At 44.4% G+C, this 14,625-nt stretch overlaps 1 protein-coding gene across 14 annotated transcripts in view; it reads right to left on the bottom strand.

Moving 5' to 3' along the window:
* PPP1R9A (protein phosphatase 1 regulatory subunit 9A) overlaps positions 1–14,625 on the bottom strand; it is a 249,209-nt gene that overhangs the window by 39,942 nt on the left and 194,642 nt on the right. For all 14 annotated transcript variants that reach the window (XM_058678331.1, XM_058678330.1, XM_058678338.1 and 11 more), the window contains 4 exons: positions 9,548–9,601; positions 7,077–7,306; positions 5,429–5,525; positions 5,155–5,326 (listed from right to left, as the gene is read on the bottom strand). In XM_058678331.1, the coding sequence (XP_058534314.1) occupies positions 5,155–5,326; positions 5,429–5,525; positions 7,077–7,306; positions 9,548–9,601 (553 nt within the window). The remainder of the gene's footprint in view (positions 1–5,154; positions 5,327–5,428; positions 5,526–7,076; positions 7,307–9,547; positions 9,602–14,625) is intronic.

Here is a 14,625-nt window from a genome sequence, read left to right as displayed (position 1 = left end):
CATGTTCCAGCAAAATCACTAATGGATTTATTATAAGGATAGTATCAGTATTAATACAAATCATGCACTATTTTTATCTCATTATCAGTAATTATACTCTCTTGAGCAAAAATGGTCTGTCTTTTTTCTTATGAATACTGTGAACGATGTAATGGTCAAGGATTTCTTGTTCCCTGAGGAAAACAGAAAGCTTAGGAGCAAGCTGGAGACCCAGCCTTGGGGAGAGGGCCCAGTTAGGTGAATGTACTGCTAGCATCATTTGAGGCTCCACTGGGAACTCAGACTCACTCTTATTTTACTGTGTTCAACTCATCCGATATTTCTGTGTAAGGTTTCTGTCCAATTTACCTGTAGCCAGGGCACGAATGAGTGAATGATAAGAATGTCAACACATGGGAGACTAGTGTTGGGGTCTAGTGAGTTAAGCCATGGCTTGTGATGCTGACATACCCTAACGGAGCTTGGGTTTGAGTCTTAGCCACTCTGCTTTATATCCACCTTCCTGCTAATATGCCTGCCAGAGCAGGGTAAGATGTTCCCAATTCTTGGCTTCCTGACATCCATATTGGAAACCAGGATGGAGTTCTTGGCAGCTGCTCCTATTTAGGGGAGTGAGCAGGAAGATGGAAGATCTTTGTCTCTCCCACTACTCTGTAACAGGAAAAGATGAGAGGGGGCGAAAAGAGAGGGGAGAAGAAGAGGGAAGAAGGGAGACTGGAGAGGGGAGGAGAGAGGAAGAGAGGAGAAGAGAAAAAAGGAAGGAAGGTTGAATGAAAACACGGGGTGTGGGGGTAGAAAAGGCATACGCCATTAACAGCAGTTGGTTATTTCCTCTTGTCCTTTCTGATAGACATGTTCTTTATACTAGGTAAATTTCAGAGCTGTTCAATTCAGAGCAAACCAAGTTGCTAACACCTGGTTACAAAAAGCAAACACTAAGTGGTTGAGTGCTGACGACCTGGCAATTGACTGGCTTGAATGAATCTGGACATTCTCTGACATGCCCGACAGTACCGTGTTGGGACCAAGTGTACTGGTGTCAAGGTACAGGTGCAGAAGCTATCTTTGGGGACCCTTGTGCCTTACTGCAATGGCCTGCCACTCCATGGGAAAAGTGAAAGGGGAAGAAGAGCAAGCTGCAAGGTGTTAGTATCTTATGTTTATCCCTCTGGGATATTTTAAACTTAGCCTGAAAGCAGCTAAGAAGTATTCCTACTTTAAGGCACCCTAAGATTGAGTGTTGAGTAGCTAATCCAAGCCACAACCTATTCTGAAAGCCTAGACTATCATACCATCCTTGATCATGCTGTCTAAATTTTTTTCATCTTGCTCAGTTATCATTAGACTGAAGGGATAGTAAGTAGATAGTTAGTAGCCCTCCATAGTCACACCTCTGTAAAGACAGCCTGTTGGGTTAACTAACTAGCCACCCATTGGATGAGTGGGAGGGGAGTGGCGAGGATGAAGGGGTGCTCGGTGGCGATATTCAAACTTCACAGACAGCCTGGAGCTACACTTACAAATCTACAAGTGACTCGGTTCTGTCACACCTCAGAACTGCTAATGGGTTGCAAGCTTACAAAACCCTGTGCACCTCTCCTTCAGGTAGTGAAAGCTCACTTTCACTACACCACTTGAAAGAGCCCTTTGCTCTAGGAATCAGAAAAAAAAATATTTTATTTTTCTCTGAACATCGTCTCACTTCTTAAGATACTTACCTAGTGCTTTCAGGTCCGCTTTCTCACGCTTGGCCACAAACCTTGCAAATTAAATGTACCTTGTCATTCACCTGGCAGTACCTAGTGCTTTCTGTTCATCTGACAGGCACTCAAAGACTTCTAAGTCAATTTGCAGCTTAGGCCACGCCTGGAAGTAGGTTCTTGGTGTTCCAAATCAGTGTTAAAGGATGTGTATTGCTCCTGACTACTAATGGTGGAGTTGTCAGAATCTGACTTCCTAGGTAACTTCCATGATGGGTCCTAGCCTTTCTATTTAATATGCATAACAAAATACTATTTGAGACAGTTGAAGCAGCATTATTTTTAAGGAACCTGGGATCTCTAAGGCACTCAGATGGAGGAAATACAACCAAAGATTGCAACCTGCCAACCTCCCTCAAATTCTTCTGCCCTGATTCTACTCCTGACCAACAGCTGGGCAGCCTAAGACATTTCAGTGACTTCCAAGTTGATGGGTTGGTAGAGAGAACTCTTACAGAGATCACAAAACATCTTTTCTCCTCTGCTGAAACATACGAAGAACACTATTTGATCAGTATACTGGTGTGAAAGGATTCACCATGGCTCTTAGCTGAAAATAAGTTGCATTTGCCTATGGAAGAACCAAAAAAAGTCTTAGAGTCTATAAACTTGTATATATACTATATATATACATATAATATGTATTATATATATAAAATGTATATGTGAATATATATAAAATGTCTTACAAACTCTTAATGCTAGCATTGATTTAGTATCTAGAAAAAAACATACTCATAAATAGTGCTCAAATGTAATTTTACCTGTGGTAAATCTTTGTATCATTTGAAGATTCTTTTTATCCTTCAAGAACTTCACAATGACTCAATAATGAGAGTCACGTGATTGGTGCAGCGCCAGGCAGGAAGCTCTGTGCCAGAAGCACACATGGCCCCTGAAGAAGAGGCTACTCACACAGCCTTCCCCCTTCCTCCCTGTTCTCTTTGGTCCTTCATTTGGACTCAGTTTTGCATTGACCTACACTTGAGCAGTCTTTTGCCCCATGACCTGCCTCAAGGCCTAAAAGCACCCTCAAACCCTCATCCTCACACTGCAGTGCTCCGGAAACCAATCAGGGTTGGACATTCCAGGGGAGGACTGCGAGGAGAGACTGAAACCCAAGACTGGCTGGCCACTGACTGCAAAGGCTGGGCCTGCACTGTGGCTGACGGCGTGAATCCTTGGGTGATACGCAGCGGCCAGTGCCCGTCCCACCGCCTTCCTCACTCCCCTTTCTGAGCCTCCGACACTTCAGTGTTCCTTAGCAACAGAAGCAAAGGATCAATTTAGAAAAGTGCTTTCCAGAGCATTCTATCTAGAGACAGACCAAACCATTTTATTTCATGCCATTAGGCAATTGAAATTCAAACAGATTCATCACCCACAGTCCTCAGAAACAGAAATGGGACGGTGTCTCTGCATATGTGTGTGACTAATGTCTCAGCTAACTGATTTGGCCTCCATGGTACCGGCGGTGCAGGTCGGTCTCAGAATTAGTAGTCTCGTCATCTCACTGCAAAGCGACAGCGTTGCTAGGGAGACTGATAATTACGTGGCGAAAGAGAAGATGCAGCGTGGAAGGAGAGTTCACAAGAAACGCAAGGTTTGGCTCTGCATCAGCATGCTAATAGCACAGACTGTTGATCCTCTGTAGTCATATAATTTAATAAATACCATTAATTATATGCTTGACAGGGCACAGATTTCTATACAGAAATGAAAAGCTACTACTTAGGGATGGCACATTGTGCACACCACTGCAGAAACCTGTACTGATGATGAACTAGGACTAATTTTTAAATTTAAAAGAACAAAACAGATGGAAAAACAGAAGGACTTGATGTGCCATGACTTTCTTTGGGTATACACTGCACAGTGTTCCAGGTGTTAAAAATTACAATGCCATAAGTTCTGAAAAACCACTTCATTTTTGGCCTAACAGACTATATCATACAGCCTCAAAATGCCCTGCAATTTTTAAAATTATGCACACTGATTTTTATTTTTTTAAATCAACCCAGAGATACTGAAGGATCTTCCTGAAGTCACACAGCGCTGCGGTTACTGGCAAGATTGGTGCTAAATTCCCCCGCTTCAGCTGTCAGGGAGGAATTAATTATAAATTATATCCCACTTAGGGAAAACCCATTAGAAAGACATAAACCTAGTGAATGGATTCAAATCTCTAGACATCACTTTAATTTTAAATGAAGATTTCCATCCCATTTTTAATGGGTAGGTGGTTAGTTCTAAAAGTTAATGATAGGATTAAAAACACTTATCAAGAAAATCTCATTGGAGACATTTTGCTACATGAGAAAGATCATCAAAGTACCCAAGAGCTCATTATCAACAGGGTTTTACTGCATGTCAAATTGCTGCCTGAGTTGCCGGTCCTATCACGCCATTCCTCTGTTTTCACTTTCTAAGGACTACCAATGGAAACATTCAGACTGCCAAATGGCGGCAAATACCGTGGCATAGTGGGTTATGCCACTGCTTGGGATATCCATACAATATACCAGAGTGGCTGGGACTCAGTCCCAGTTTGCTTCTTTCAGTTTCCTGCTCCTGTGCACCCTGGGAAATAGCGGAAGATGCTCCAATCCTTGGGTCCCTGCCACCACACAGGAGCTACCTGGAGGGAATTGCTGACTTGGCCCTGGCCCAGTCCCACTGCTGTGAGCATTTGAGGAATGAACCAGCAGGCAGGATATATCTTTTTCTTGTTCATTTTCCCCTCATCCTGCCTCTTTTTCTCTCTTTCCCCCTTTCCTTCCACCTCTTCCTCTCTCCCCATCATAAACAAAGTGAAAATTTAAGATACAATCAAAAATTGTTTAGCTCCCTGTTGATTTTACCTTTACAAGTGCTTACACATTTTCCAGTTTATACTATGGTTAGTAAAGCATTTATTCACAATCATGAACACTTATTCTTAGCGAGCTGTATATGCGGTTTGTCTGCTGGTATGTGCAACAAGATAACCATTCACAGCATAAAATGTGTGCAACATTTTGGCAGCTGAAAGAAGGTACTGGAAGCACACACAGGACAGTGAGGTCCCAACCTGAGACAATGAATTCTAAGCTATGTAACGAGGCAGTCAGCCTTTGGACATGACCAAAAACTTTATCCCAAGTGGTGGCTCAGCCTGCTGCACCAAAGTGCCCATCCCACATATTTGTAATTCTTTTACATTGAGGCACTAATGACTGAACAGCTAAAATGATGGACCTCTATGTGGATCGGCCTTGTCGCTGCCCCCCTCCCCTTTTTTTTTCCTTAAAAGACACTTTCCAACTTTCAAATCTCTGGATGAGAAAAAAGACAAAAACACAAGGCTGAGGCATACAGGCATTCAAAATGACTTTCGTGGTTATGCTGGACAAACCTTGACTTAAGCCATCTGGGCAAGAGGTTTGCTTGACATCCAGGTTCTCCAGGGTATCTCCTTTGGGGACCTCACCGAGCGATGTTCTCTGCTCGAAGATGTTGTTGTTGTTATTCACTTGGGTCCCGTTTTGCTTCAGTAGTCTGAACACCTCAGCTTCCAGATCTCTAATCTGGGGAAAAACACAGCCATTCACCACACTCTCCACCAAGCACTCTCTCCAGGCCCCGGGAACGCCATCTCCCTGTGCAGTGACCTCAGGAACACGACTCACCCGTGCTTGCAGGCCTTGAACTTCCACAAGATGAGCTTTCTCCGATTCTTCTATTTTCTTTCTTTCAGCTTCTTGTCTTTTGATGAAATCAAGCTCTCTTAAGAAGAAGATAATAGAGCTGATTGTATCCAGCACTCAGAAAACAAGGAAATGAGAAAGCACTTATCTGAAGCAATAAACTGCACGGTGGGATAAACAACTGGACGGCCATTAGATAAACAAAACTCAATCATATGGAAAAAGTGTATGATAGCCAAAGAAAATAGAACATCTTTAATGGGTCACAAAGTAAACAATAAGGCCTTGATTCTGCATATTATGACTTTCTTTTGTTGATGCTGCTTCTAGAACACCCACACCTATTTAGAGAGGAGCTACGACGCCAATGATCATACTGGGAAATTCAGGGGAGATAAGCAGATGTCAGTAGAAATGACGGTAGATTTCCAATGTCAGACACACAGCCAGCTGGTGGGAATACATGGCAAGGGTTCCACAGAGAGAACCACAGTCAGACTTCTTAGACAATAGTGGAAGCAGGCTGGATGTGCCCCAAACTTCGACATGAGCTCTCTTGGGCCCACGAATATTGGGGGACAAGGGGAGAAAAAGAAATACCTGCATTTTGAGAACATGGGGTAGAATTTGCAAACTGAACCATATTTTTTTTTCCATCATTACATGATACGGAGTTAGGTATGAGAATTTTGGCAAAAGGAGTGAAGATAGTGACATACTGAATTCACGGTCATGGGGTGCAACTATTCTCATATGAGTCATGAACTTCTTATTGCAATCTCTCTTAAATATTGACAGAATTATTACTATGATAGAAAACAAGAGACATGGTGAACAGCTGCACATATGCTCAGCTTCCAACACTTGGCAGCGAAACCAGAAAAAGTCCCAACATGCGGGGCTTTTTTTTTTTCTGGTTCTGGCTGGAACTGCAAGGAACTGACCAGAAAAAAAAAAAAAACACCCCCCAAAAAACAAACAAAAAGCCAAAACAAAACAAAACCCAGAATCTCTAAGGCTAGGCTCACCCGCAGACAGCGAGACCCCAACAGTTGGAAGTGAAGGAGCAGGAGCTCAGAAAAGAGCTGCTGTAGGTTGCAAGGCTGCCCTGCATGGTGGCAACCCTGAGCCCCCGTTACTCTCAACACCTGAGAAATGCAGAGAGCCAGGCCAGGGGCCAAGATGTCAACAGGGAGCCTGGGGCGGTGGGGAGGCTCTGCGGTTAGCCATGATCGGAAGCAGCCTCCCCTACTCCTCTGGAACGCACCACAAGCAGGGGCCAGTCATTCTGCATGACTTTGGCAGGACTTCCTGCTTCTGAGTCACAGGGGTAACGCAGACACTGAGATGCTTTAAGTTACAGTCAATGGTTGATTCTCAAAAAAGAGACTGGAGGCGGGAGTGGGGGTCGGGTTGGGGGTCAGGTAGGGTGGTGGCAACTGGTTGTCAAAAAGACACTGTAAAGCCTAGGAAAGTCTATGTTCCATGAGCAGATGCTGTCAGTGACTCCCAAGATGGACTGACGCTGTACCTGTGCTTCTGAGGGGATAACCTTTTCCTAGTCCATCAGATGTTATGGTATCAACTTTAGACACAGATCATAATTCTCTAGTCATTAACAGTTGCTTACTTCTGTTGAAAATCCTTGATCAGTTTCTTGGCCTTGTTGTATTTCTTTTCCAGGGCCTGATACTGGCTTTGCGTCTCTTTGAGATGTTCGTTCACTGTGTGACATAACGTTTGAGCCTCGATCCAGTAGCTCTCCAACTTGAGCATTCTCTCTTTATTCTCCTCAATGTTTTGCTGGAGTTGGGATTTTTCTAGTTCCCACCTCACTTTCTCATTTTCCGCCGCTTGCAACTGGAGAGGGCAAAGGTAAAGGCAAAGGTGATTTATTAGACACTTGTGAAAACGGCTCCCATGTTATAGTCTGTTTTAGATTAAATTCCTTTGCTATACATATTCAATATCAAACACCTTGAGAAAATTAAGTATTCTTTCTGTCACTTTACAGATGATAAAATGGAAGCTTTGGAAAATGAAATGATCCATCCAAGGTCACACATTTGATAAGTAACGGCATGTGATTCCAACTTCCGTGATTCTGTCAGCATGCACTATGAGACTGCTCGAGCTGGGAAAGATGTTTTACAGTTTGGATATATCCGCTGAGCAGCCACACATTTTCTTGGAGAGTCTTTAAAGTCAGACGTTTAAGTTAAGTTTCAGGGAGGCAGAAGGGAAGAAAAAGGGGGTAGAAGCAAGCATGTCATGGCCTGGTGGTTAGATTTCAGTCCCAGGTCTGTCACTGTTATCTATGAACTCTTGGGCAGGTAATGGAAGGCTCTTCAAGAGACAGTTACGTCACTAAACATCAGATGTGTCATGCAACGCATCAGCATGCATGGGAGAGTTCCCTGGGCATGATAAACACCTGGGAAGGGTTAGCTATGTAACTCTACTCTTAATCCTTTTGAAGATACTATTACATTCTTTATTTCAATTGATATGAACATAGTTGATAGCTCATTATTTCACAGGCAGTGTTAGGCATTCCTGGAGCCTTATAAACCTTAATTCACATGCAAGTTTTAAAAACAGTATGCTCAAAAGTAAATCATTTCTTGATTATTTAAAATTCCTTCCATGTACCAGAAGACATTCCAAAGTCATACAGTATCTGTATACATGTACATATATGAATATATGTATATACGAGCATATACAGACATATTTCTGCATACGTTTTATGTAAATAAATTTGTAGAACAGGTTATAAAGTAGAAAAAAGTAGCCAAACCATTTCAAAATTAGTAACTGTATTATCAACACAGATAATAAGGAATCATAGTAAAATAAGCTGATCTGTGATAAGTACAAGTCAATGTCACAATTAGAAAACAAACTATTGGCTTATTATATTTTCTAAATTAAGTTTGTAGAATAACATTGAAGCACCATTAAACTACCTTGAATCACAAGGGGATCTTTTCCTTGGATATAACCAGCAATTAAAAAAAAAAAAGCAAAAAACTTCTGTTCTTCCTTTCTATGTTAAGAAAACAGTAGCAATTTAAAACATAGGTTTGTTTTTTACTGTATCTTTTATTAAGAAATTTTTAAATCAAGTTGTGGATTTACCAACCACTCCTAATTTAAATGTACTGTTCCAGAGTTGGCCTGACACCACGAGAGACGCACAGATATGCTCCCAGTGAAGCAGTGTGGGGCGCGCCAGCCAAGGATGCCATCTCCGCAACACGGCCGTGCTTCCTCATAAACCTCCATTCAGAACACATGAAGAAAAATCCAAGCAAGTGGGGGAATAATTCTACTTGAATTTTAAAGGAATCGTGGAACACAATAAAGGACGTCGTTTTTTTAATGTAATGTAATTATTAAAATCTTTTATGTATTTAGTAAGAATGTGTGAAACTGTGTCTCACGCACGGTATATAATTCACCAATTAAGTGTGTGCTTTTTGAATCCTGTCATTTTACATCTAGATAGTAAAAAATTTTACTCTTTCATCAAATTTTTTTCTATGAAAAGGTTAAGTAATATGAACTACAGGTGTCTAAAAACTTTTAGTGAATTTGACTCTGAAGTCAATTACCTATGTATTACATTGAGTTTGTAACAATTAGAAACTGGAATTGCCGCTATCAAAGCAATTAATGTGCTACATTTAGACAGAATATTGTTTAAGAAAAATAAATTTTTGAATCTATTCTCACCAATGCAAATAAAGAGAGGCAGATAACATTGAATAGCATATGCTTGTGGAACCAGTGATTAAAACACGTAAACTTGAACCACTAAGAATACTATCTTTTTTTTAGGAAATCTCAGATGGAATTGGCAACAAATCCACAAACACCTACGCATGTTTAAAGCATGTATTAAAACAATGTGTGCACGGAGGCGGGCGGGGGGCGGCTTGCTCCCAGGGGCATGCTGATCTACGCACCTGCCAGCGGAAATACGCCTCACGCGTTTGTTCTTTTGCCTGCCCAAAGGAACAAGTCCCCAGCGGCGATCTACCCACTGTGACTGAAGCTGAGTGCAATGAGAACACGGTGTATCGGTGCGGTGCTTACCTTCGTCTTCAATTTTTGAATCTCTGCCTCTGTGACTGCATGTTTGATTTGCAACTGAAAATTGAAGAGAGAGAACAAATCTCAACTGAGACGGTGCACGCACATTGCTCAAGTTTCAGTGGCTGCAAGAACACCTTAGTCCATAACGGAAAGCCCTTAGATCGAGTGCTGCAGCGTAGCGCCGCGTAAAACACCTAGGGTATACAACGACCCAGGGCAAGACCGATCAAACACAGGGTTCACGCTCGCGTGCCCTGTGCCCTGAGCCGAGGTTAGGCTACCCATGCCACTGCTAGGGGGACCGAAGAGAAGCAAATGCGTTTTCTGGCCCTCTTTGTAGGTTGTCCTGGATGGTGCCAGCGTCCTTGCTTGCGCGCCCAGGTCGATGGCTATGCCAAACGTGGAGGAAAGGTGGCGCTGTGGCCCTGCGAGTCCAGCACAGCTGCGGAGCCGCCGCGTGGGGGAGGGCAAGGACGCCACGCCACCCCAGAGCCCGTGGGCATGTTCGCAAATGGCTCAAAAGGTGTGGATCTGCATTTCCGTCTCCCCCAAAGTCCTACCTTAAGGGAGCACTCAGATGCCCGGGGAGCTTACAAGGCTGCACGGCCTGCAAGGGTTGCCGCCAACCTCGGCTTTGTCTTACCTCCCCCTGTTTTCATAAAAGTAGAACGCATGCATGAATCAATTTCTTTCTTAAGGGATGCGTATGCCGGATTCCCGCGTCTGGGCTGACATCCCGGGGAACAGGTGTGTTTGGAATTCAGGATTCTCTACCGCCAGGGACTATGCAGGCACCTTGTAATCTCACGTGACGCGGAGACTGTTTTGCCACCCAGCTGTTGAGCGAATACTGGGGAACGGGCGCTCAGGCTGGGCTATGCTAGACCACCAAATCACAAAAAAGTGCGGTACAGGAGTCTCTTGGGGGCCTCACAGACTTAGGGCTGTGCATGAAGGACCCTGAAGTTGCACTGTTATGCAAACAAGCAAGTCTAGCAGTCTCCTATGGGAGGAGTGTGAGTCAGTAGGCAGAAGCATATGAACTCTCAGATCATCACCTGAGTCAGAAGCCACAGCACTGCGCACTCCGCATTTCCTGGGCTGTTACCCAGTGTTGGGGGGTTCTGTGGGAAGGATCAGATAGAGAGGGTGCACAAGCCGATCCCCTCCTAGGAGCCCCCGGGGGCTCTGGAGGCTGACTGGTGTACAGGGCTGTCACTGGGCTAAGGTCCCAGGCTGCTCTTGGAAGTGTGATATTGTCCCACCCCCTTCCTCCCCACTTGTCCTCTTCTCTTTCTTACTTACTCCTCCCCCCCCAGGGGGGGAATCATGCTGACATGGGTCATTCTCCTAAGCACTTCCATCCCCAAGGGTCTCCAGAGAGGAAGGCCCTCCAAGTGGAACAGAGAATTCTTGTCTGAAGCCCAAATAGCCCTTCCTGGCTCTCTTGGCTGCCTACCATAGCCCAAGTGGGTACACAGCCTGTGCTTCCTGCTGGTGAACAGCAGTTTTTAGGCACTGGTGTGCCTGGCTGGGAACCTGGGTACCTCCTTGAAGCTTTTGCAGCCACCAGATGGGATGGGTGGAGGAAGACAGCGGCCCTCCTCCTTGCCGCTGGCCTCTGTGCCCCACCCAAAGTTCTGCTGCGACCTGCCAGTCAGGTGGGCGCATGCCTGATGAGTCTCCCAAGGATGGTCCCTGGAGCAAACTCAGGACTGTACACTCAGAGGCCTCTGGGCTTCCAAAACTCACTTTCCATGTGGGGACTCTAAGGGCTCAGAAAACCCTCACCATCAATTACCATGAAAAACCAGGTCTAGTCTCTGGAGTTTTAGGTATTGATTCAGTGTTATTTCCTTTCCAAAATAAAGATGGACCCACGTGGCATTTCCAGAGGTGTTCCTACATTACAGGATACTGTAAAGACAGCCCCTCTCTTCCCTGTAATAAGCCTCCCCCCACCAAGGTGACAAAGTCAAAGGGCCGAAGTGCTTAGCCATTAGACACATGGTCTCCATACATAGATGATATAAATCCACATGTGTGCACAGGGGCAAGTACTCCCATGCATGGCTTCAAGAACCAGGTTATCATGCAGGCACTGCATGTGTGCATGTGTGAGCATGCAGCTGATCCACATGCCTGGGTGATCACTGAGTCTCTGTAACGAACAACTCCTTGCTTTTTTTTTTCCTACCATGTGCCAAGTATGAAGAATAATTTCACTAGACCACTTGAGTTTTGTCTCAAGACTTACCATGTACTGCCTATGTGACACTGGAAAAACTACTTCCTATTCCTTGCCTCCTCTGGAAAATGCAGTTTCTTGTAAGATCTATTCTTCCTTGCAGGGAGATTAAGGGGAGATGACCCTTGGAAGGCATGTGGCACAGTGGCTACGCCTAGTTTAAGTCATAGTTAGTTATATACTTATTCCAACTCCACTTCTCAGCTCACAGCACTGAATGCTAGGACATTTCACACCTGAAACCAAATGAGCTCCTCAGGCTCCCCACAGAGGAGTAACAGGAAATCATGGCCACACATCTCACCATGAACACTGCCCTGGGGGAGTGGAGGAAGCTTTGTTTCCTTGGGAGTGAACTCTCTTGGCTGGGTGACCAAGTCAGTGTCCTGCAACTGTTGGGGGCTTGGAGCTTTCTCTGCTCCTGTCACTGTGATCTGTGAGCATCTTTCCTTGGTCTCAGTTTCCCATAGGAAACATGAGAGGCCTGGATGGTAAGGTGTCCTAGCCCCTCCCAGGGACTGCGCGGGCACTGAGGAAGGAATAGCTGGAGGATGGTTATGGCTACAGAGTCTGGGAGGTCTTGTCCCACACCAGGATTTTTGTTTCTATGAATGCATAACTTGGATAAAGCCACTGATATGTGGGAACAGCATAGGTCAAGCTGTGAGGCTGCCCACGTGGGTGTCCACTGCTACCCATCTCATGAAAAATAAATCACCCAAGAGAACTGAATTCATAAGTAGTGAGGTTAGAGGAACTGATAACAGCTTGGAGTGCTACCAAGTATAACTAACTTCTTCAAGAACAGGGAAGCAGGATCCTTTATGGAAATTCAGACAACCTCAGTAGATACCAAAGTATTAGTGGGTATTTTCTAAGCACTCCTGTGACCTAAGAGTACTAGGTCACAGTACTAGCTGGCTAGTTTAATCCTATCTGAATAGCAAGAAAACTTCTGCAAATTTGTCAATATTAACCAAAAAACTAACAAAAATACATTAATTAGATAGTAAGAAAATATGCCTTAATAAGCTTATGCCAGAGAGCCAACAGATTCCGACCAACACCAGGATGTCACTGTGCTTGTTTCACATGACAGGATGGTTCTGAGGTGAGGTTTTCAGGCCCATCATCTATTTTGTCCTCTCCCTTTAGTGAAGGACTCTATAAGGGAGGCAGTGACAGGTGCGGGTGACCTAAATGTTCAGGTGGGAAAAGAATTTTTTTACTGGAAGTAGGTGCTGGAGTATAGAGGATCCCAGGCCTGACTCCTGCTGCTTGGGGGAAACCTTTGTCATGTAAGCCTTACAAACACCCAGAGGCATATGTCATTGTCACATTGCAGGGGAGAAATGGTTAGTCCAGGTGGAAGGCATGGACCACTCTGAACAGCCTCTGAGTGCAGGATGGCTCTCTGTCAGCTGTTGACGTTAAGCACAGGACACTTTCCCTGCTTCTCTGTAGGGAGGCCAGGTGCCAGGTACCTGACTAGTCACCCAAGCCACGTGAACCTGACAGCCTCCCTTGTCCACACTGACTTCAGAGATCCTAATAGATTCACATTCTCAGAGGGAACCACAGCCCCACCTTTCCATTCTTTGCCCTTCCTGTCTCAGACCCAACAGTGGAGCCCACCTTCTAGGCAGAGGGCTGGATGGGCCTGAGATACCTCCCCGTCATGAGGAAGAAACAGCTGCATTTCAAAGGAGTGAAGGAACTCTCCAGGAGAGGTGCAGCTGGTAAAAGGTTGAGTTCTCTTCTTTGGTAACAGGCCTGTTTTTCTGAAAGAGATTTATGCCGGGGATCAGTAACCTTTTTCCACAGGGCAAGCAAGCCCTGGGGTTTATGAGAAGCGATGGATTGGTGGGGGAGCGGGGGTCAGGGGCAGGTCTACAAGGCTGAGTAACGGAAACACCTTGAGATGCCTGCCGGGGCTTTTGGGCGTCAGAGCATCTGGGTTTGGAGAGAAGACTTGGAATGTGAGGAAATAAATAAAAAGAGAAGGTGAAGGATGGCAGTGTTATTTAGCCAAAGACCAATCACTGTCATCCCTCTTGTCATTTTTTAACAAGTGTCACAAGAGTCACCCCGAGACTTAAGTCCTAATCAACATACACCTCCTACAGAGAACAGCTCTCATCTGGCCCTCTCAAGATGCACTTGTTTGTTCCTCCCAAAAAGATGAACATAGAGTGTGCATACTGTGACTGAACCAGTGTAATCAATACAACTGCTAGAAATGGAGACAGCCACAAAACACAATGACAGAAACATAAACAGCACAAAAACATAACGACAAAACTGGACTCTGGTACTCTCTACTTGACAAAGAAAGGAAAGGAAAATATTTGTCTTTAAAAAGTAAAACCAACCAACCAAACAGTATCTTTGTAGGAAAGATTTTCAAGGTAGTACAGAGACATAATCGGACAAGGGTCCTAGACTCTTACAAAGGCAAAAATGCAACTCAATATTTGCATAGCACTTTATATAAAAGTGATTTCAGAACTGGCACCAGATTTTTTAGAAATTATCCTTGTATTTACCTTTGCATTGATTTGTATTTAGCTTTGTACTGATCTATGTCTTAACTCCAAGAGAAAAAGCTCTAGAAAAATCAGTCACCAGTACTATATTAGTCAACATTTTGGTGGTGTTAATATCAGGCCATCCCATATTCTTTTCATACGTGGCATCTACCTGTACATTAACAAAAGTGCTTCTCTCACGGAAGCTGACTCTGACTGAGTCAAACCACGACCCACCCATTGGTCACCCTGTAAGCAGGAACTTATAGGCTGGTTCTTACTGAAGATGGTGGATGCAGTCA

The sequence above is a fragment of the Ochotona princeps genome, chromosome 20, assembly GCF_030435755.1.
Source record: "Ochotona princeps isolate mOchPri1 chromosome 20, mOchPri1.hap1, whole genome shotgun sequence".
In the NCBI taxonomy this organism is placed as follows: Eukaryota; Metazoa; Chordata; class Mammalia; order Lagomorpha; family Ochotonidae; genus Ochotona; species Ochotona princeps.
This window is presented reverse-complemented; position numbering and strand designations above follow the sequence as displayed.